This window comes from Rattus rattus, chromosome 5 (genome assembly GCF_011064425.1).
Source record: "Rattus rattus isolate New Zealand chromosome 5, Rrattus_CSIRO_v1, whole genome shotgun sequence".
In the NCBI taxonomy this organism is placed as follows: Eukaryota; Metazoa; Chordata; class Mammalia; order Rodentia; family Muridae; genus Rattus; species Rattus rattus.
The window spans coordinates 63,597,830-63,619,678 of NC_046158.1; the positions used below are offsets into that span (position 1 = coordinate 63,597,830).

The window sequence follows — 21,849 nt, forward strand, 5'->3', positions numbered from 1 at the left end:
CAATTAATTAAACACACCTCGATTTTACATTTAAAAAGGTTGTCAAATTGTTTCACTATACATAATATATGTAGTGTATGTATGCAAATGTATTTTGCTTGTATATCCTATCTTTTTTTTCCATTTCAATATCATTAAAAATTATATGCTATTCCTTTGCTTGCAAAGAAACTGTGCACACTTGAGTAAAATAAATGAGATTTTTCCTTGGATAATAACAGTGTGTGAAGATGTTTAAATAAATGTATTTTGTGTGTACATATTTAAATATTATCTGTGAAATATCTATATGTTATGAGTTAGAAAGATAAATATGTGGAAAGCCCCATTTCTATAGTCTACATTTTGACAAGTAAAATAAGAACCCAAAGCTCTGTTCTTTCTATCTTCGTCATGAAACACACAATCACTTTGTAAATTAGTCAGACTTTCTTATTCTGATATAAATACAAACACATAATAACTTGTATTTTAATGAGAAAACTGAAGTCCCATTTCCTTTAAGACTAATTCATGTAGACATAGTCATGTCTTAAGGTAAAATAGTGACATTCATATCTTGGCAGTAACAACTCTTTTATTGAACTTAGGGCCAACTCAACTTGACAGAAATTGTACCTGGTACTTTAATTATAGCTCATTGCTTATAGCTAGTGAGATTATGAATCCTAGAGGAGAAACAATGATTCTTCACTACTTTAAAAATAGTAATGGGGCCTAGGTATGGTAGTAAATATTAACTTCATCATTGGTGAGACAGAGGCAATTGAACCTCAGTGATTTCAAGACCACTCTGGTCTATGTGTAGAGCTCCAGGTCAGCCAGGGCCAGTTTCAATGATAACATAAGATAAAAATAAAATAAAATTGACATGTGTATAGGCAGGATCTCATTTTCATTTTAGTTTGAATTTATCTGGTAAATGAAAAGTAAACCACTCCTTATATTTGGTCATTCCTCTATCAAACATGAAGTTTCTTTGAAAACTCAATATACTTCAATGAAAACACATTTTTTTATGTTTCACTGATTTATTTAGAACAATTAATGGTGGGTGCAAATTTTAAGACAATAGATCAATACACATTGGATTTATTTTTTGCTTTCTATTAAACTAGATACATACATAGAAAAAATTCCCATAATTTAAATTAAAAGGTGCATTTTGTGTATTAAATTAAGAAAAAATGTTGCCTAATACTTTCCACAACCTTTCTAGGGCATATTTTACATCTTTGTTCCTTAGACTATAGATCAAGGGATTCAACATGGGGATAATCAGAGTATAAAAGATGGAAGCCACCTTATCAGTGTCAAAGGAGTGACTTGATTTGGGCTGAACATACATAAATATCAAAGTACCATAGAAGACAATAACCACTGTTAGGTGGGACCCACAAGTAGACAAAGCTTTCTGCCTACCTTCAGCTGAATTCATTCTAAAAATGGCTATAAGAATGAGCAGATACGAAAAGAGGAGTACCACTAGAGATGAAACCAAATTAAAACCTGCTGAAATCAAAATTATAATTTCAATATCATGTGTATTAGAACAGAGCAATGATATTAAAGGGAGACTGTCACAGAAATGACTAATAATCTTGTAGCCACAAAAAGGCAAAGCAAAAATTTTTATAGTTATTAGAAGAGAAATGATAACACTATAGAAATAAGGAACTGCCACTAGCACCCAGCATACCCTATGTGACATGATGACAGTATAGAGCAGAGGCTTACAGATGGCCACATAGCGGTCATAGGACATTGCAGACAGAATAAAGAGCTCACAAATGATGAACACAAGAAAAAAAGTTAGTTGTGTTGCACAAAGATGATTAGTGATTGTATTTTGATTGACAATGAAATTTACTAGCATTTTGGGTCCTATAGCTGTAGAATAACCAAGATCAGTGATAGCCAAATGTCTGAGAAAGAAGTACATGGGTGTTTGCAGTCGGGAGTCCACCATCGTAAGGATGATCAGGCCCATGTTGCCCATCAGTGAGATCAGATAGATGATGAGAAACAGTCCAAACAATGGAGCCTGAAGCTCAGGCCGGTCAGTGATGCCCATCAGGATGAATTCAGTCACCATTGTGAAGTTGCGTTTCTCCATCTGGGCTTATAGTAAACTGTTCTGGATTGATACATCAGCCTACCCAATAACTTTTCTGGATTACCACCTGGGAGAATTTGTAGCATGCAAAACAAATATAAATTAGATAAATCTAAACTTCCAAATTATGATATTTGGAATAAATAACATATGTGAATATCTTTATTTAAAAAATTGTTTAATTAGAATCTAAGAAAGAAAGAGAGAGATTAGGAATTCTCAGTTTAGTTTTATTTTCATAATTCTAAGGCATAATAATATTATTTTTGTCAAAAGAGATACAAGGTTAGAAATGGAAAATTATATTTTAAAGTAGAATCAATATCATGAAATTTTTATTTTTGCATATAAGTATTATTATACAGTTTAAATATTTTGAGTTATTTTTATGTAGCTATTTTTAATTTTATTGTGGGGTTTTATGATTTATTTTCATCAATATGATGAAATATTTAATTTAATGTTGTAAAATTTCAAACCTCAAATTGCAGAGACTATCATTAATAGAAACCATCATTAAAAGCAGAGCACCATGAGCACTTTATTCCAAGAAGTCTTGTAACCTAGATACAATGAAAAAATATTGGACAGTGTCTGAATAAGGAAAGAAAGCAGTGACTAGAGCAATAGTTCAGTCATTAAAATTAATTGCTGCTCTTCCAGAGGACTGAGGTATCACTCGCAGCACCCATATGACAACTTACTTAACTAATGATGTAGTATTTCTCATGTCCTCTTTTTGCTTCTGAGGTCACCAGGCATGCCCTTGGTGCAACTGATACAATCAGCCATTATATAGTGCATTAATAAAGTAATTGATTTTTAAAATAAGAAAACATATAAGATCAGATTAAACATCTGAATTGATATTAGAAGCCTTAATGTGTAAATCCATATCTACTATATTTTGTTTTTAATAATGTTTTGACTATAACATATATAATAATTACAATATATGTATATATAGTATATAATGTCTATACATCAATATTATCAGTGCTATCTCTTAGCTTATAATTCTAACAAAGTTTATTTTGGCAAAAAGTGCTGGCTCCTAAAGAACATAATTCTTATGCATATATAATTAACCTGTCCTTGAAGGATTTTTGAGAGGAAGAAGGCATATACTACCTACAAACTAGTCTCCCATTTCCAAGACATGGTGAGTAGTAACATTGCCTTAAGAGACAAAACAAGCAATGCACAGGAAATAATAATTGTTAAATAAAATTGTAGGAAAAGGTTCTAAGTGAACTGTGAGAAAAGTAAAAGCATACACCTCATTGCATTAAACTTACAGCTCATTAATTACAACTTGAAACTAAATTGATTAATTATTGCTTATAATATTGGGACTCTTTATCTCTTACCAGTCTCCACACATGTCTTTCTCCTGTGAGAAATATAGAAAAATGGATCTAATTAAATTATGTGATAGCTACAGTAAATATCATAAAGACCACATTAATCCTATATATTGTTTTTACGCTCATTAATATAAAGTGTACTGTGTCTTCAATAACAATTTCAATAAAATATATATGACCTATATGTGATAATAAAAAGTATTTCTTTAAAATTCTATGAAAAAATAATTTTATCATAATGCCTTTTTTACTTGTTATGGTTTCTAAAGTTATTCTTGGCGTTTGTCAGATTTCATGAGGATAGAAGAGTATTTTGGGTCCTGCATCACTGATATAAGTGTGAGTAGTACCTTGGTATATTTATTTTACTAATCATGTTATTTGATGGAACATGTGAATTTTCATTTTACTTTTAAATATACACTGGAAGAAGTGCATCTGAACCTCTACTTAAACAATAATTAAAGTTTGAAGGGTTTTTCAGAAAATAAAAGAAATCAATTGTCTAAATATTTGGAATTTCAGGAGCTTTGAATCTTTGCATTTAAAATTACTAACCGAGTCAGGTGTGCTTCTTTTTTTCTGTTAGAGGTAAAAATCGTTTATATAAAACCCAATATTGAAAATAATACCATTGTGATTTTAGTAGATTATTATGGGCATGAAGCCCCTTAACACACACCATAACATCAAATTACAAACAGAGGGAGCTATTTGTATGCAGACATCACAAAACAATAGCCATGTGCACATCATTGAAAGAATCATGAATGTATCCAACATAAGATCTCATAGAAATATTTCATTTATTACCTACAATGACATCTACGAAGTTTCTGTCTGGCTCTGGCATGTCATCCTTATACGGCATAAAGCAATTCATGAAATTACCTGTTTTACCTTTGGAGACTTGATATTTATTAAGGAAATGGCATGTAATTAGTTACTTGTCCCTACAGTATTTGAGAGTTTGACAGTGCTAAGATTTTGCTCAGTAATTGCCTGTTAGGAACATTAATTAAAGGTGAGTCACTTAAGAATCTTAAAAACATAGAATTCAAACTAACTCTCCCCTTGTGCCTTTTTATTTCTCTGAGTCTGTCTCTACGTCAAATATTTGTGTGTGTGTTATGTGGAGACTAAGAAATTCCTGAGAATACTGGGAAAGTATGAGTAGGTCTGGCTTTATACTACAGGCCTAATAACCTTGATGCCCACTGTTTAATGACAGAGGTTCCACTGTAAACATATATATATATATATATATATATATATATATATGTGTGTGTGTGTGTGTGTGTGTGTGTACACATATCACATATGTATTACATATATAAATATATATATAAATATATACACATAAAAGTTATATTACATAAAATATATAATATATTCCATATTTAATCATTTGTATGCAAATATTTATATACATTATTTTATTATAAATATATTATCGATTATATGTGTATGAGTGGATTTACTTTTTGAAATTAAAATATAATTAATTTTCTGTGAACTCTTTTGTTCTCTTTCAAATTCATAAAACTTAAAACTGTTTGTACAAGTACACACACACACACACACACACACAGATAGAGAAATACCCCACACAAGGACACACACAGATCTATCCCTAAATATGTAAATGTGTAAATTTATGTGTGTATATATGTGTAAATACAACCTGCTTAGCCCACATTATGTTGCTTGTATGAGGAGAATTAAAGACTGACTACTGGTTACTGGGTAACCAGTTTGAGAGGTCATTGTGTGAAAGGTCGTTTGTGTGAGGACTATCTCCCATTATCAGAATTCCTTAGTTGCCTGTAATTCCATGACTATAGTTGAGGACCCAAGACCTCTCTCCATGCCTATATGTTCTTTGCAGGCCCCCTTCAATACAACCTTGAAAGGACTAATATGTTTTTTTTTAATTTTTATTTATTTATTTTTACACTCCAGATTTTATTCCCCTCCAGGTCCACCCCCACCCCCTGACAGTTCTACAACCCATACCTCTTCCCTGTCCCCACCTCTCCTGTGTCTCCACAAGGATGTCCCCACCACACCCATCCCACCAGACCTCTATATTTCCTGGGGCCTCAAGTCTTTTGAGGGCACAGTGCATCTACTCTGACTGAACCCAGACCCTGAGTCCTCTACTGTATATGTGTTGGAGGCCTCATCTCAGCTGCTGTATGCTGCCACTGTCTGAGAGAACTCGGGGGTCCAGGTTAATTAAGACCATTAGTCTTCCTACAGGGTCGCCCTCCTCCACAGCTTCCGCCACCTTTTCCCTAATTTAATCAGACGGTTCAGAAGCTTCTGTTCATTGGTGCACATCTGACTCAGCTGCTTATCGGGTCTTTTGGAGGACAGTTATGATAGTTCCCTTTTTTGTGAATGCCCCATAACCTCAGTAATAATGTCCAGTCTTGGGGCTTTCCCTTGATCTAGATCACACTTTGGCCCTAACATTAGACCTTCTTTTCCTCAAGCTCTTCTTCATTTCCATTTCTGCATTTCTTGCAGACAGGAAGAATTATGGGTCAGAGCTTTGACTGTGGGTCTGCAACCGCATCTGTCACTTGATGCTCTGACATTTTGCTGGAGGTGAGTTCAATAAGTTTCCTCTTCCCATTGTAGGACATTTCACCTTGGGTCTTCCTCTTTGAGTCCTGACAGTCTCTCATTTCTCAGGTCTCTGGTACATTCTAGAGGGTCCTGGCAACCTTCTTCCTCCTGAGGTCACCTGTTTCCATTCTTGCTGCTGGCCCTCATGTCTTCAGTCTTTTTCCCGCACCCAATACCAGATCATGTTCTGCTCTCCCCTGTCCTTCTTTCTCTCCCACTTTGTGGTTGCATGTTTTGACTAATGTCCACTTATTAGTGAGAACAAACCATGAATGTCCTTTTGTGTCTGAGCTACCTCATTCAGGATGCCATTTTCTAGTTCCATCCATTTACCTGCAAAACTCAGGATACCTTCATTTTTTAATATCTGAGTAGTGTTCCATTATGTAAGTAAACCACTTTTCTGTATCCATTTTTCTGTTGTGTGAGATCTGGGTTGTTTCTAGCTTCTGGCTATCACAAATAAGGCTACTATGAACATAATGGAACATATGCCCCTGTGCCATGGTGGGAGCATCTTTTAGGTATATTCCCAAAGTGGTATTTCTGGGTCCTCCAGCAATGGGGGAGTGTTCGTCTTTCTCCACATCCTTGCCAACATATGCTGTAACCTGAGGTTTTCATCTTAGCCATACTGGCTGCTGTAAGGTAGACTCTCATTGACTTGCATTTATCTGATCACCAAGGACTTTGAAGATTCCTTTAGGTGCTTCTCTGCCATTCAAAATTCCTCTGTTGTGAATTCTCGGTTTAGTTCTGTATCCCAGTTTTGATTGGGATGTTTTGTTTTCTGGTGGTTAGCTTCTTGAGTTCTTTATATATCTTGGATATTAGCCCTCTATCAGATGTGGAGTTAGGGAAGATTTTTTTTCTAATTTTGAAGTTGCTAATTTGTCTTATTGACCATGTCCTTTGCCTTATAGAAGCTTTCCAGTGTCATTAGATTTCATTTATCAATTCTTGATCTTAGAACATGAGCTATTGGAGTTCTGTTTAGGAAATTACCTCCTGTGACAATGAGTTCAAGTCTCTTTACCACTTTCTCTTCTATTAGTTTCAGTGCATCACGTATTTTTTTATTATTATTACTCTGTAGTAGAGCTTGAGGTCAGGGATGGTGATTCTTCCAGCCGTTCTTTTATTGTTAACAATTGTTTTCGCTATTCTGTGCATTTTGCCTTTCCAGATAAATATGAGAATTGCTCTTTTTATGTATTTTAAGAATTTTGTTGGGATTTTGATAAGGATTGCATTGTATCTGTAGACTGTCTTTGGTAGGATGGCATATTTATAATGTTAATTCTGCCAATCCATGATCATGGGAAATATCTCTATTTTCTGAGAGTGACATTCATATGATGTCTTACTAGAATCATATTTCACACTAACTTTAAGAACAATCAAAAGCTGTGGTATAGATCTAAAAAGGGAAATCACAACAAAGGAATCACAAATGGCTTAGAAACAGAGAAATGTTCAAAGTCTTTAGTCATTAGCAAATGCAAAACAAAGTAAGCATAGTGGAACCTTACACAAATCCGAGAGCAGAAGATCAAAATTCAGGCAACAGTACATGTTGGCAAGAATGTGGAGAACAAGAAATAATCCTCCATTACTGTTTGGATTGCAAACTGATACAACCACTCTGGAAATCAATCTGGACGTTCCTCAGAGAATTGGAAATATATCTACCTAAAGACCCACCTATACTACTCTTGGGCATATACCTGAAAAATGCCTGACAATGCCATAGGGGTACATGCTCTGATATGTTCATAGCAGACTTATTTGTGAAAGCCAGAATCTGAAAACAACCAAGATTTCCCACAACAGAAGAACGGAAACAGAAAACATGGTTCATTACACTCAGCTATAAAGAACAAAGACATCATGAGTTTTGCAGGCAAATGGATGGAACTAGGAAATATCATCATGAGTAAAGTAACTCAGACCCAAAAGGACATGCATGGTTAATACTCACTCATCAGTGGATATTAGCCGAAAAAAAAGAAGGACAGAATATGCAGGATACAATCTACAGAATTCAAGAAGGCTAAGAAGCAGAAGGGCCCAAGTGAGGATATCTCAATCACTCTTGGGAGGGAGAAGAAATCAGTCACAAGAGGGGGAAGGAAGAAAGGGACTTGGGTGGGAAAAGACACGGAAAAGAAGAGGGGAATATGATCAGGTATTGGGGTGGGGGAGTACTGAAGTCCTGAGGGCCAGCAGAAAGAATCAATACAGGGAACCTTTAGGAGGTACGAGGAGGGGGGACCTTCTAGAATGTACCAGAGACCTGAGAGGTGAGACAATCACAGCACGTAGAGGGTGGGACATTAGATGAAATGCCCTACAGTGGGGAGAGACAACTTGTAGAGTCTACTTCCAGTACAAAGAGGGGATCAAGAGGAAGGAAGAAGTTGCTATCCTACAGTCAAAAACTCTGTACCAGAATTGTTTCTGTCTGAAACAACTGCAGGGACAAAAATGGAGAAGAACCTGAGGAAAAGGCAGTCCAATGACAGGTCCAAAGTGGGATCCAGTTCAGAAGAATACCTCAAGTTCTGACACTATTAATGAGGCTATGGTGTGCTTACAAACAGGAGCCTTTCATGACTGCCCTCTGAAAGGCCCAACAAGCAGTTGAGTCACATGCAGATATTTACACCCACCAATAGGTAGAAGATGGTGAGCCCTGTGGTTGAATTAGGAAAAAGCTGGAAGAAGCTGAAAAGGAGGGCAACCCTATAGGAAGACCTGCAATCTCAACTAGCGTGGACCCCCTGGATCTCTCAAACACTGAACTACCAACCAGGAAGCGTACACAAGCTGATATGAAGCCCCCAACACATACATAGCAGAGGATTGCCTGGTTTGGACTTAGACAGAGAAGATGCACCTAACTCTCTACAGACTTTTAACCTCAGGAAGTGGGAAGGTCTGGTGGGGTGGGGGTGGGATGCTTACATCCTCTTGGAGACAGGGGAAGAGGAGGTAGTGTAGGATGTGGAACAGTGGGGGTGTGTGGACCAGGTGGGGACTAAAATCAGAACTATAAAAAAGATTAAAAATAAGAAATAAATAAGTAGGAAAGGTATTTAACAATTTTTATGTCCTTTCTAGTGGATATTTTACATCTTCATTTTTCAAGTTATAGATCAAGGTATTCAATATGGGATGATAGAGTATAAAGGAGAGAATCTACTTTATCATTGCATGCAAATAACTAGACTGTGGATACAGAGACATTATATCAAACTCACATAGAATACAGTAAATACTGTGAGGAAGGATCTACTTGTTGAAATTTTTAGATTGCACATTTAAGTAAGGAACAATTTTTTGTCCTATTTTTTCTTGTCTAAATATCAAGGATAGAAATAATTATCCATGCTGCTGTTGTCTCAGGGATCTTTTCATCATCTAAGATTTCAATCAGAATTTTATATGATATCATGCAATAATGTACATATACTTTTATATTTTATAATATGAAGAATTAGGGCATTAGAGATGAGAGCAAACTGAAAGGATCAAATTTTTAGCTAAAATTAGTTTATTGGAAAGGATCAAGGAACAGGCTATCTGGCACGATATGTAGAAATGGAATCCAAACAAAACTTCACATTAAAACATACAGATACATAAAGAGGGGATATATCATATGAAAACGATTAAGTTGAACTCAAAATTGATCAATGTTTTTCTTTATATCTGTACTTAGCATGTGACCATCCTACAAGATAATATTACCCATCTAAAGTAATATTAGCTATAATAGATAGATAGATAGATAGATAGATAGATAGATAGATAGATAGAGATAGATAGATAGATAGAGATAGATAGAGATAGATAGATAGATAGATGATAGATAGAGATAGATAGATAGATAGATAGATAGATAGATAGATAGATAGATAGATGCTATCATGTATTTTCTTTTTCTCTATCTTACAAATTTAAAATTTAAGTAGAATATTCACAAACATTTTCCATTTTCTATGCAAGGCCTGCTTCACCTCTTTGTTTCTCAAACTGTAGATCATGGGATTCAGCATGGGGATAACCAGTGTATAGAACAAAGAAGCGATTTAACCAGTCTCAAAAGAGTGAGTGGATTTTGGTTGTGCATACATGAAAAATAGAGTACCATAGAATATAACTATCACTGTCAGATGAGAGCCACAGGTTGAGAAGGCCTTGTGCCTGCCCTCTGAAGAGTTCATCTTGATAATGGACACAAGGATCAAGATATAAGACATGGAGACTACTAGAAGAGAAGAAATTAAATTAAAAGTTGCAAAGATTAAAATTATCAGCTTAATTTCATGTGTGTCTGAGCACAGCATCAATATCAATGGCAGACTGTCACAGTAGAAATGCCTGATGAAATTATGGCCACAAAATGATGAAGTGAAAATCTTGATAATGGTCAATAAAGTTATACACATACTATAGAGATAAGGGATTGCCACTATAACTTGGCATAATCTTTGTGACATGATGATTGTGTACAGTAGTGGATGGCAGATGGCTACATAGCGGTCATAGGCCATAGCTGACAGAATAAAAACTTCAGTGGTGATAAACACACTGAAGAAGGTCAGTTGGACTGAGCACCAATTATAGGAAATTGTAGGTTGATCAGCAACAAAGTTTATTAACATTTTAGGCCCCACAGCAGATGAATAACCAAGGTCAGTGAAAGAGAGCTGTCTGAGGAAGAAGTACATAGGTGTCTGAAGCCTACAGTCTATTTTGGTGAGGATGATCAAGCCCAAATTACCTACTACAGTGATCATGTATATAATGAGGAAAAGTCCAAATAAAGGGGCCTGCAGCTCAGGAAGATCTGTGATTCCAGTTAGAATGAAATACTTCAGTACTGTAAGATTGTATGTATCCATTTAGACTGCTCAGGAAACCTATACTGGTTAAAAAAAATACAAAAGTTATCATTGTTTATTTCAGGTTACAATAGTAACAACATTGTATTTTTGTGCTAATTTATAATATCTGTTATAATATAGTATAAATATGTATCTTATATTATTTTTATGTTAATATATATACAAAAGATTACTATGTTTCTATCTTTTAAATTTTATGACATCTTAAAGCCTAAAGCAATGCCAAAATTGTTTTATAAGTTAATACAGATAGAAATTATTGAAGCTTCTGCTAAAAACTCTGACATGGGTCACTTTATTTTTATATAAGATAATGCCAAAATATTACTAAGAAAAAACTCAACATGAAACTCACTGAACAATTTTTGTCAATGGGAGAAAATTTAAATAAAGGCATAAAATAGTTGTATTCAGATATGTGTGTGTATGTGATATGCCTAAGAAAGATTCATATAGACATATATATATATGTATATATATAATATTCTTGAGAAGACTTATATTCTAAAAAAACCCAAAATATTGATGAAATAAAGAATATATTATTTATTTAATGGAGAATCATTTTATAGCTGCTTATATCAAAATCATTCAGAAACCCAACTAGTTTATCAAATATCTGTGGTAATTATGAAAGGAAGTAAAAATATCAGTAATAAAATTTAGATGGAATGCTAAGAATCTAAAAAGTAGTCAAAACAAGTAAACAGAAAAATTAAGATGTGGGAAATTTTGTATATTTGGATTTTATGTCTTAATTTTAGACATTAATTTTAGTTGCCACTGCTCTTTTTTGACTCTTGTCTCCTGTATCTCTGAAGTTTACAACCACATCATTATACCTATAAGACATATTAATGATATTCTAATGAAGTTGCTTTTTATAGGTTTATGCTACAGTAGCAATGGCAAAAGATTAAGATGCGTTACTTTACAAGCACAATGTAACAACATATAAACATATAAATTATGGACTATGATAAATAGAAACACTATGTGTATACGTGCATGCCCAAATTTTGTGGAAGTTACTCAGTGGAGAAAGTAGAGACCCTACAACAAATGGTGCTGTGACCTAGATATAAATGAAGAATGAAGATACATCCTTCCCTCCCTCTCCCTTGTGCAGAATTAACTTCAAACTGTTGCTCTTGACTTTGTTTTTCAAAGCAGACTGTTGTAGCTTAATAATGTCCAGATTTAAAAAAACTTGTAGCAGGCTATGACTAAGATTCTTAAGAGGAAGTTTAGAAACAAATACAGGGTACTCACTTCTAACGAGAAATCTTTCAGGCATTTTCCTTGTGTGTTCTCAACACCATAAGAATGACTTATGAGTAACCACCCCTGTCCCCTTGGGGATCTTCCTTAGGCAAAAGAAAGCAATTTTCTAGTTCTGCCTGAGTGTTAGAAAGCTTCCTAAAGAGCCCATGAGACATGTGATAATTATGTGATAGATACTTAGATTTCTATGTAAGGAGTATTATGGGAGATATCTCCCACCATTGTTCTTTATTAACTATTCTCTACTGTATCTCAGACATATAAAACCAAGTCATTGTACCTGTAAAACTTATTGATGATAGTCTAAAGAAGCTGCATTTTGCAGGGTTATGTCTACAGCTACAATGGCAAAACTTTAATACAGGATACTTTTAAACAAGTTATTCCAAACACGTTTGTGTTTTTCTATATTTTGTGATACTCTGAATTAATTCCCAAAGTAAAAGACAGTTTTACAAATCCAGACATCATAAATTAAATTTTTAAAGGTTAACATATCTTTATAATGAGGACCAAGATCATACATCAATGACTCAAAGAAAATATTTTCAGCTTTCAGAATATCTTTGACTGTATTTTCTACCACGAATTGCCCTGTACTCATAAAAATAGCAGCACAAATAAATGTTATTCTTATTTCCAACATCTTTGCCTTCATTTATTTCATTTACTTTTAAGAACATATTTTATATATTCAGTCTGTTAGTCTATGTCTTTTTATTGTGGAATTGAGTCCATTGATGTTAATAGATATTAAAGAATAGTGATTGTTTCCTGTTACTTTTATTTTCAGGGGTGGAATTCCTTTTGTGTGGTTATCTTCTTTTACAAGAAGATTACGTCCTTGCTTTTTCTAGGATGTAGTTTTCCTCCTGTGTTAGAGTTTTCCAGCTATTATCTTTCGTAGGACTGCAATGTATGGGAGAGGGTAGAAAGGGGTTAACAATTGAAATGTAAATACATAAAATATCCAAGAAAAGTAAAGTTTAAAAAGATACATATTTATCATACAATAAAGCTACTGAAGTTCTAGGAAAAATATATTTTACAGACCAACAGTTTTATATATATATATATATATATATATATATATGTATGTATTCTACATGAGTAATGATCTAATAACTAAACAGAACATATTCTAGATTCATGAATTTTCCAACAAATATAAGATGTCATGATTTTTAGGCTGAGTGTTATGATCTCTCTCTCTCTCTCTCTCTCTCTCTCTCTCTCTCTCTCTCTCTGTCTCTGTAATTGATGATATCGAGTTTTTACAAATAATTTGTTTCTTCCCAGTTCACATCCTGCATGTGAGACCCTATCCTCTGCTCTAGCCATCTTGCTTCCTGCTTCTTCCACCCCATGATTGATTCATTTTCTTCTGGAACACTAAAACCAGATAAACTTCCCTCTATAAGTTTTTACAATTGTGGAATTCTATCACAACAACAGAAATGTAATCAATATAGTTTTTAGTCAGTTATTGGTAACTACAGCCATGTAGTCTGTAGATATAGAATTTTTAGTTCATTTTAGTTACACATCCGTGATGGTTCACTCTACATGCTATTTAAAAAGAGGCACAGATAAGAAAAACAATTACCTCACAGGCTGGCTTTATTGAGGCAGACCTTGCATTGAAATGACTATACAGCAGGGGCTGGCCCCTAAAACGTTGGCTAGAGACTGGAAAGAGCTTTACTTATATAACAGAAATTACTCATGAATTCCATGTTAGAGGAGAAGCATGGGATGCCAGTAAGATAGGGTTAAATGACAGCCATCTGAAACTGACTATCCTTCAGTAAGCATTGGAAAACAAAGTTGTGGTTGAGTCTACTGCCATGGCAGATACACTGCTTTCCAGAACAAGAGTGAAGTCTATCTGGGACATATGTGAACATTTTATCTTTATTATTGTAGCATACTACATCTACTTAGTAAATTTTACTTATACTTAAAATTTTACTTTATACTTTCTTTAACAGCTTAGGAATAATCTTAGTTTAGAATCTTTCATTTTAATTTTTCTTTTATTTTAGAAATTAAGATTACATCAATTCCTTTCCTCCCTCTAACTTCTCATATTTTCATCCTCACTCTCTTTCAAATTCATTACCTATTTTTCATTAATTATTGTTATTTGCATATATGTAAACATTATATGTTTACATATATGCATATTTCTAAAAACAACCTTTTCAGTTATAAAATATTATCTGTATGCATGTTTCAGTCTAACCACTTGGTGCTGGATAACCTAGTGTATACTCTTCCCTTGAACTACTATTTCTCCCACTTTAAGCATTTCTGAATTGTCTATAGCACTAGGCCTGTGACTGAGGCCTTGTGGATTTCTCGTGGTCTCTTTGGCTTATTTATTCATTTAACTCACGTTTTATTTTTTTACTCGATATTTTATGTATTTACATTTCAAATTTGTCCCGTTTCGCACTTCCCCCATTTGCCATCCCCCCAGCCCCTGCTTCTATGAGGATGCTCCCCCTCATCTGCTTTTTACAAAGGGCCTTTAATATTAGCTATCCCTCTTAAAATTCTTTCTTCAACTCTTTTTTTTAAAAATAGGTTATTTTATTTATTTACATTTCAAAAGTTATCCCCTTCCCAGTTTACCCTGCACAAGCCCACTATCTCCTTCTCCCTACCCCTGCCTCTAAGAGGTGCTGCCTAACTCACCCACCCAGTCCTGCCTCAGTGGCCTAGCATTCCCCTATCCTGGTTTATCAAGCATCCACAGGACCAAAGGTCTTTCCTTCCAGTGATGCCAAATAAGGAAATCCTCTGCTACTTATCCAGCTGGAGACAGGGCTATTCCCTGTGTACTCTTTGGTTGGTGGTTTAGTCCCTGGTAGCTTTGCGGGGCTCTGGTGGGCTGATATTTTTGTTCTTACTATGAGGTTGCAAACCCCTTCAGCTCCTACAGTTCTTACTCTAACTTCCTCATTGGGGAACCCTTGCTCAGTCCAGTGGTTGGCTGTGTTCATCCGCATCTGAATTGGTCAGGCCCTGGCAGAGCAGATTAGGGGACAGCTGTATGAGATGCCTGTCAGTAAGTACTTCTTGGCATCGGCAATAGTGTCTGGGTTTGGTGTCTGCAGATGGGATGGATCCTCAGGTGGGCCAGTCTCTGGATGGCCTTTCCTTCAGTTTCTGCTGCACTCTTTGTCCCTGCATTCCCTTTTGACAGGAGGAATTCTGGATTAATACATTGAGGTGGGTGGGTGGTCCATCTCTCAACTGCGGGCCATGCCTATTCACTGGATATGGTCTCTACAAGTTCTATCTCCCCTCTGTTGGGTATAGTCCACATTTTATCCCCCTCCTTGTCCACCCTCTGACTATTCCACATCACATACCTCCTCTCCGTGTCTCCATGAGAATGTCCCCACGCCCCAGCCCACTCCTTACCCTACCAGACCTCCGTACTCCCTGGGGCCTCCAGTCTCTTGAAGTTAGGTGCATATTCTTTCACTGGGACCAGACCAGGCAGTCTTCTGATGTATATTTGTTGTGAGGCCTCATATCAGCTGGTGAATGCTGCCTGGTTGGTGGCCCAATATCTGAGAGATCTAGGAAGTCCAAGTTAGTTGAGACTGCTGGTGTTCCTACAAGGTCATCCACCTTCTCAGCTTCTTCCAACTTCTCCCTAATTCAACCACAGGGGTCAGCAGCTTCTTTCCATTGGTTGGGTGTAAATATCTGTATCTGACTCTTTCAGTTGCTTGTAGGGTCTTTTGGGGGGCAATCCATGATAGGCCCATTTTTGTAAGTGCAACATATCCTCAGTAATAGTATAAGGCCTTGGGGCCTCCCTTTAACCTGGATCCCCATTGAGGGCTATTGCTGGGCCTTCTTTTCCTCAGGCTCTTCCACTTCCCATTTTCTACATGATACAAGTTAAATTTTTACATCTTTAAAAATATTCCACTCAAGAGGACATAAACAATACTTCTTTATGGGTTTAGCACATTTTGTTTAACACAATGATCTCCAGTTTGGTCAATTTTTCTTTCTGACATTATATTCTTTATCTTCATGCCTGAGATATTCACATTTTATATAGATCACACGTCTTTATCTATCTAATTGCTTATAGAAGCAATGTTGTTTTCTTGTCCTAGTTGTCAATATGTAAAAATGAACATTGGTATTTAGCAAACCTCTAATTCTGTTTTTAATTAATTTTTGCAGATATTAAAGAATAGTATAAATGGATCTGATATCGTTTCCACTCAATTATATAGTAAAAATTATATGCTATATTTTTGCACAGCATATATGCAGAAATAATACAGGAAATATTCCTCTTAAATGTTAGCATGCCATATGATGTAAACTTTTATATAGATGACATAAAAGAAAGCAAAGAAAAATACACATTTCAGTACAGGAAGATGTAATTAGTCAAAGAAAGTCAAAAGTGGGGTACACACAAGCATGTATCTCTTCCATTTCACAATAGGCAAATATCAATGTAAGAACAATGCCAGACTTCAGCTACTATCATGGAACTTTTTGTAAAGCCTGGACTAATACTAAAATAAGAGCAGGTTCTAATAAAGTGCAGTTTGAAAACTAGGAAAACATTTCAAAATCACTGCCTTTTAAGTCGAGTGCATTTAAAATCTAGACATATTATGTGCATTTGTGTATAATCAGATTAATTAAATACACATTGAGTATTAAATTTTGCTTTATTTACTTATTTCTTGTAAGACCCAATATTGTAACAAGAGATGTAGATATGATAGGCAAACTTTGTGTTTCTGGGCTATTTTCTCTTTTATTGAAGTTTAAATACAAACTTTAGAGACATTTTTCCATAGCTTTTGAAGGGTACCTTTTACCTCTTTGTTTCTCAAGCTGTAGATGATGGGATTCAGCACAGGAATTATCAAGGTGTAGAACACAGCAGCCATTTTATCATTCTCAAAAGAGTGACTAGATTTGGGCTGTATATACATAAAAGACAGAGTCCCATACAATATAACTACCACTGTCAGGTGAGACCCACAGGTAGAGAAAGCCTTGTGTCTGCCTTCTGCAGACTTCATTCTGAGGATAGCCACCAGGATGAAGATGTAGGACACGAGTACTATAGAAAGGGATGAAACCAAATTAAATACTGAGAAGATCAATATGATAAGTTCAATGTCACGTGTGCCTGAACAGATCAAGTTCAGCAAGGGGAGACTATCACAATAGAAATGGCTAATAACATTATGGCCACAGAAAGATGAAATAAAAATTTTGATGGTGGTGATCAGAGAAATAAAGGCACTGAACAGATAGGGAATTGTCACCAATACCCAGCAGACTTTCTGTGACATGATGACAGTATAGAGCAGGGGGTTGCAAATGGCCACATATCGGTCATAGGCCATACCTGATAGAACAAATAACTCACTAATGATGAAGAAGATAAACAAAGATAGCTGGATGGCACACCAATTGTAGGGAATGGTGTTATTATTTGTTACAAAGTTTACCAACATTTTCGGTCCCACAGCTGTTGAATAGCCAAAATCAATGAAAGCTAGATGTCTGAGAAAAAAATACATAGGTGTTTGCAGCCTCTCATCCAGCTTGGTCAGGATGATCATGCCCACATTTCCCACCATGGAGGCAACATAGATGAGAAAGAACAGTACAAAAAAAGGAGCCTGTAGTTCAGGGCGGTCTGTGATGCCTAAGAGAATGAACTCACTGAGCACAGAGAGGTTTTGATTCTCCATCTAGAGAGTTAAAGAAATGTTTTCTTGGAGGGATCTTCAAAGCCCACTGGAATTCAGGAAATTACCTGTTAAAATTTCAGAATTTAAGTCACATTTGCAAGAGAATCCTATGTTTTTATGTTCTTCATTTGTTTGTTTTGAAAGTAATTTTAAATGATTCATTTGCATTAATGAATACGAATACAAGGATAGAAAAACACTGCACACTGCACAGCACATACATTTGATATTTTCTTTCTGTAATATGCTGAACATATCTGCATAATATATATAAAATCTTTATAATTGTGAGTGCAATTATATATTTAAAAATGATTGTTCTAGATTAATGATCCTAATCTTTTTAAGCATTTATGCTTTAAAATACATATAATTGTAAAATATTATTTTAGAGAGAAGAAAATTGAAACAAATCATTTACCCATGGAAACATCACTCACTCCCTGTACAGCAATCTTCATATCCTTATATCTCCTGATTGTTGTAGCAACTTCTAGCAAGTATTCTGGCCCCTTATCCATCTAATCTTATGAATCCTCACCCTCTTAATGGTTTGAATCCATCTGGTGTGAATATTTGGAAATCACTCTTGCATTAGTTCAGAACTTAGTACATCGAAATTATGTGTCCTGTATTGCTTTTATTCATTCTAGTATACTTTAAAGAAGCATGCATCATCATAGTAATTGACATGTCACCTGTACTCCTAAGTGAACCTCTACAGCTATACACTGTTCACTATTGGGAGTGGATGAGTAAAGGAGCAGCTGATGTTTTCAAACATAGGGAATAATTTCTAACCTGATGCAGGAGCAACAACAAATGATGTACCAAGGAAAGATCTATGGTTACTGTGAGTAACTATTTATGGCAAAATTAATTTTAAATAAATTGTATGCAAAAAGAAGCAAACAAATACTAGATACCTAAGAAGCAATAACATCTATAGAAATGTACTTTGCTCAATGTTTTAATTTTGATTACTTTAAAACATTAATAATAAAATATTTTTCATCAGCTAAATTTTTATAGATCTGAATTACCAATAGCAGTTTTTAAATCTGTATTTTATAGATTTCTTTCTGATATCTTTTATATGTCTGGTTGTTTTTAAACAAATTCATCCACTTACATAAGTGCTTATATCACATATAAAATATTGTGTAGAATATTGTATAGAATATAAAAAATGAGGAGTACTATCTTTCTCTATTTGGACACACACACACACACACTTTGTTATATGTACATATCAAAATATCAAATGTCTTCTGGTTATAACTTAGCACAATCATGAATTCACAGCACCTGTGGTTATCTGCACTACAAATCATGCGCAGGATCAAGCTAGCTGAAATATTGACCTAAATGGGAGAGGTATTCTTCTCCTTGCCCTTCTGTTATTGACAAACTATTTGTAGTCGGTATTCACTTAAGGAAGAAAAACCATTCTTTATTGAGGATGTGGGCCATACTTGATTTTTCATGCTCCAGTGGTTGGCACCACAACCATTTTTATTTGAGCAGAAAAGGGGGACTTAAAGTATTATAAAAATAGATATGAACTTTGGAGAACGGTGTGTTGAGGAATAACTGGGATGATTGAAGGAGTATATAGAAAGTATATTTTATCATAATTCCCTTTATACCTGTGTGAAATCCTCAAAAATAAAGAAAAAATTAAAAATACATACACTGTAAGAATTAAAGTCAGTATAATATAACTTATAAGTAACAGTAATGCATTATTGATAACAATATCTATGATAAATTATAACTATATTTTGAATTTTAAAAACAAAGCAGAATGATTTACTATTTTAAATATTGCCTAATATTATGCTGGGTTAATGAATTTAAGATTGGAAAATCTGTGACTATAATTCACTGAACCATGAGATTAGATGGAATATAATGGATAAGTGAGTATATGGGTGATTAATGGTATTAGAAAGTCTTACAAAATTGAGATTGATAACATGTTGTAAAGATGAGAATTCTGGACTTCAGTATTCTGTTAAAGGGAAAAGTTAAAATTATGTAGAAAAGATTATAAAGTTTCCAAACTAAGTTGGCAGGGGTGCTATGTTCCTGTATCCAACACCTCAAGGATAAAAAACTGCCCATTTTTAAGTGAAAATGTTTGTAAGGCTTTATGATATACCTTAAAAAACTGGTATGTCTGCATTTTATGATGGTCAAATAAAATTATTCTATATTATCCTCAAATTTCATTATTTTAATGTTACCATTTTATACTATTCCTTTCCTTCCTTCAGACATTGCCCTATAACCACATTTTTCCTCAAACGTACTGCTTCATTTTTTCACTAATTTTTATTGCATGTATATATGTGAAGGATCCTTTTAGCCAATAGTTACTCTGCCGTGCCATTTAGAATTGTGGCTAGTTTCTATACTCTGCTTTAAAGTCCCATGTCCACTTTCCCCAGCTCTCATCCTCCGTACCCTCTCAATTCTATAGTCATCAAATTACTAACCTTGTTCAGTAACAACTTCTTTTAGTTTTCAATTATCTGAAAATGTGACTTTTTTCTTTTTTTTTTTTTTTTTTTTTATTTTTTTTTTCACTCAGTGTGGGGCGCGGGTATGGTGGCAGTCCCAAGATGGCGCCCGGGACTGCAGCTAATTCTCATGACTAGCACCTGACTTCCTCATACACCTGAAACTAGCCACGTCCACTGTGAGAGCTGCGCAGGCGCACCATGACGCAAGATCAGGCCATGTGACGTGGACCTATGAACTGAGACTACGCAGTCTGGACCGAGGAGGCAGAGTTGAGGGAGGGTATAAGGGAGTGTGCTGGGGGCTGGGGTGGAGAAAATAAAGGAAAAGAAAGATTGCTCCTTGCATGCAGAAAGAAAGGTTCCTGAATAAACTGCTTTGAGAAGAACATTGTGGTGTTGCTCCTTTCTGAGGGTCGGAAACAGAAGCAACAGCTCAGTATACTGACCTCTATTTTCCTCCACGTTGCTGCAATCAGTACCAAAAGGTCAATATATTCTCCTCTAGCTAGATATTGCTATACTAACTTGGTAGCATTTGTTAATACATAGGATATTTATATATAAAAATGTAAATGTAACCACAGCCTTTGACTCATCATTTTGAAACAGTTTTACATAGTTTCCAAGGCTGGATTTGAAATCATGATGTCTTTCCCTTAGATTCCTAAGTGGCTGGAACATGTACTAGACCCTGTTCTCTCTCTCTCTCTCTCTCTCTCTCTCTCTCTCTCTCTCTCTCTCTCTCTCTCTCTCTCTCTCTCTCTTAACTGATCTCTCAATCTGATCTGATTGGAAGAAAGTGAAGATTTATAGCAAGTCTCACTCTGACCACATAGAATCACAGTTCCCGGGAGACACAACAGAGTGGATGAAGGATCTGAAGTACATGGATTCCCAATTACGTAGAGGGCCACAACGATCCCACCATATTATAATATAACAATTAGCAGTAGAATAACTGAGATGAACAAGTGGGAAAAACCAAAAACATTATGCTCAAGCAAATGAAAAAAGCAATCAAGGGAAGAACTTCCAGGTGCTAAAAATAAAATGCATCAGGCTTGGCTATCTAGATGAGTAAGCATTGCTTGAAACAGCCAGACAATATTAATTTTTAATTATCAAATTGTAATGAGCACCATACTTCTGATATACTTGTTTCATGTAACATATCAAAAAAAACTGAGGAGAGATTGCTTTTCTACCCAATGTATAAAATGAAAAGAAGATCAACTATTTTATCTCCAT

The 21,849-nt window shown here is 35.1% G+C and overlaps 3 protein-coding genes across 3 annotated transcripts; all 3 read right to left on the minus strand.

Moving 5' to 3' along the window:
* Window positions 1-1,177: 1,177 nt before the first annotated feature.
* On the minus strand, window positions 1,178-2,116 carry LOC116900289 (olfactory receptor 8K3-like). The gene has a single exon (XM_032902044.1). The coding sequence runs from the start codon at window positions 2,114-2,116 to the stop codon at window positions 1,178-1,180; it is 939 nt and encodes a 312-aa protein (XP_032757935.1).
* Window positions 2,117-10,211: 8,095 nt separating this feature from the next.
* On the minus strand, window positions 10,212-11,027 carry LOC116900290 (olfactory receptor 8K3-like). The gene has a single exon (XM_032902045.1). The coding sequence runs from the start codon at window positions 11,025-11,027 to the stop codon at window positions 10,212-10,214; it is 816 nt and encodes a 271-aa protein (XP_032757936.1).
* A 6,104-nt stretch (window positions 11,028-17,131) lies between these two features.
* LOC116900291 (olfactory receptor 8K3-like) lies at window positions 17,132-21,059 on the minus strand. The gene is made up of 2 exons (XM_032902046.1): window positions 21,048-21,059; window positions 17,132-18,073 (listed from the first exon to the last, which is right to left on the minus strand). The coding sequence occupies exon 2, from the start codon at window positions 18,071-18,073 to the stop codon at window positions 17,132-17,134; it is 942 nt and encodes a 313-aa protein (XP_032757937.1). The 5' UTR covers window positions 21,048-21,059.
* Between the last annotated feature and the right edge of the window lie 790 nt (window positions 21,060-21,849).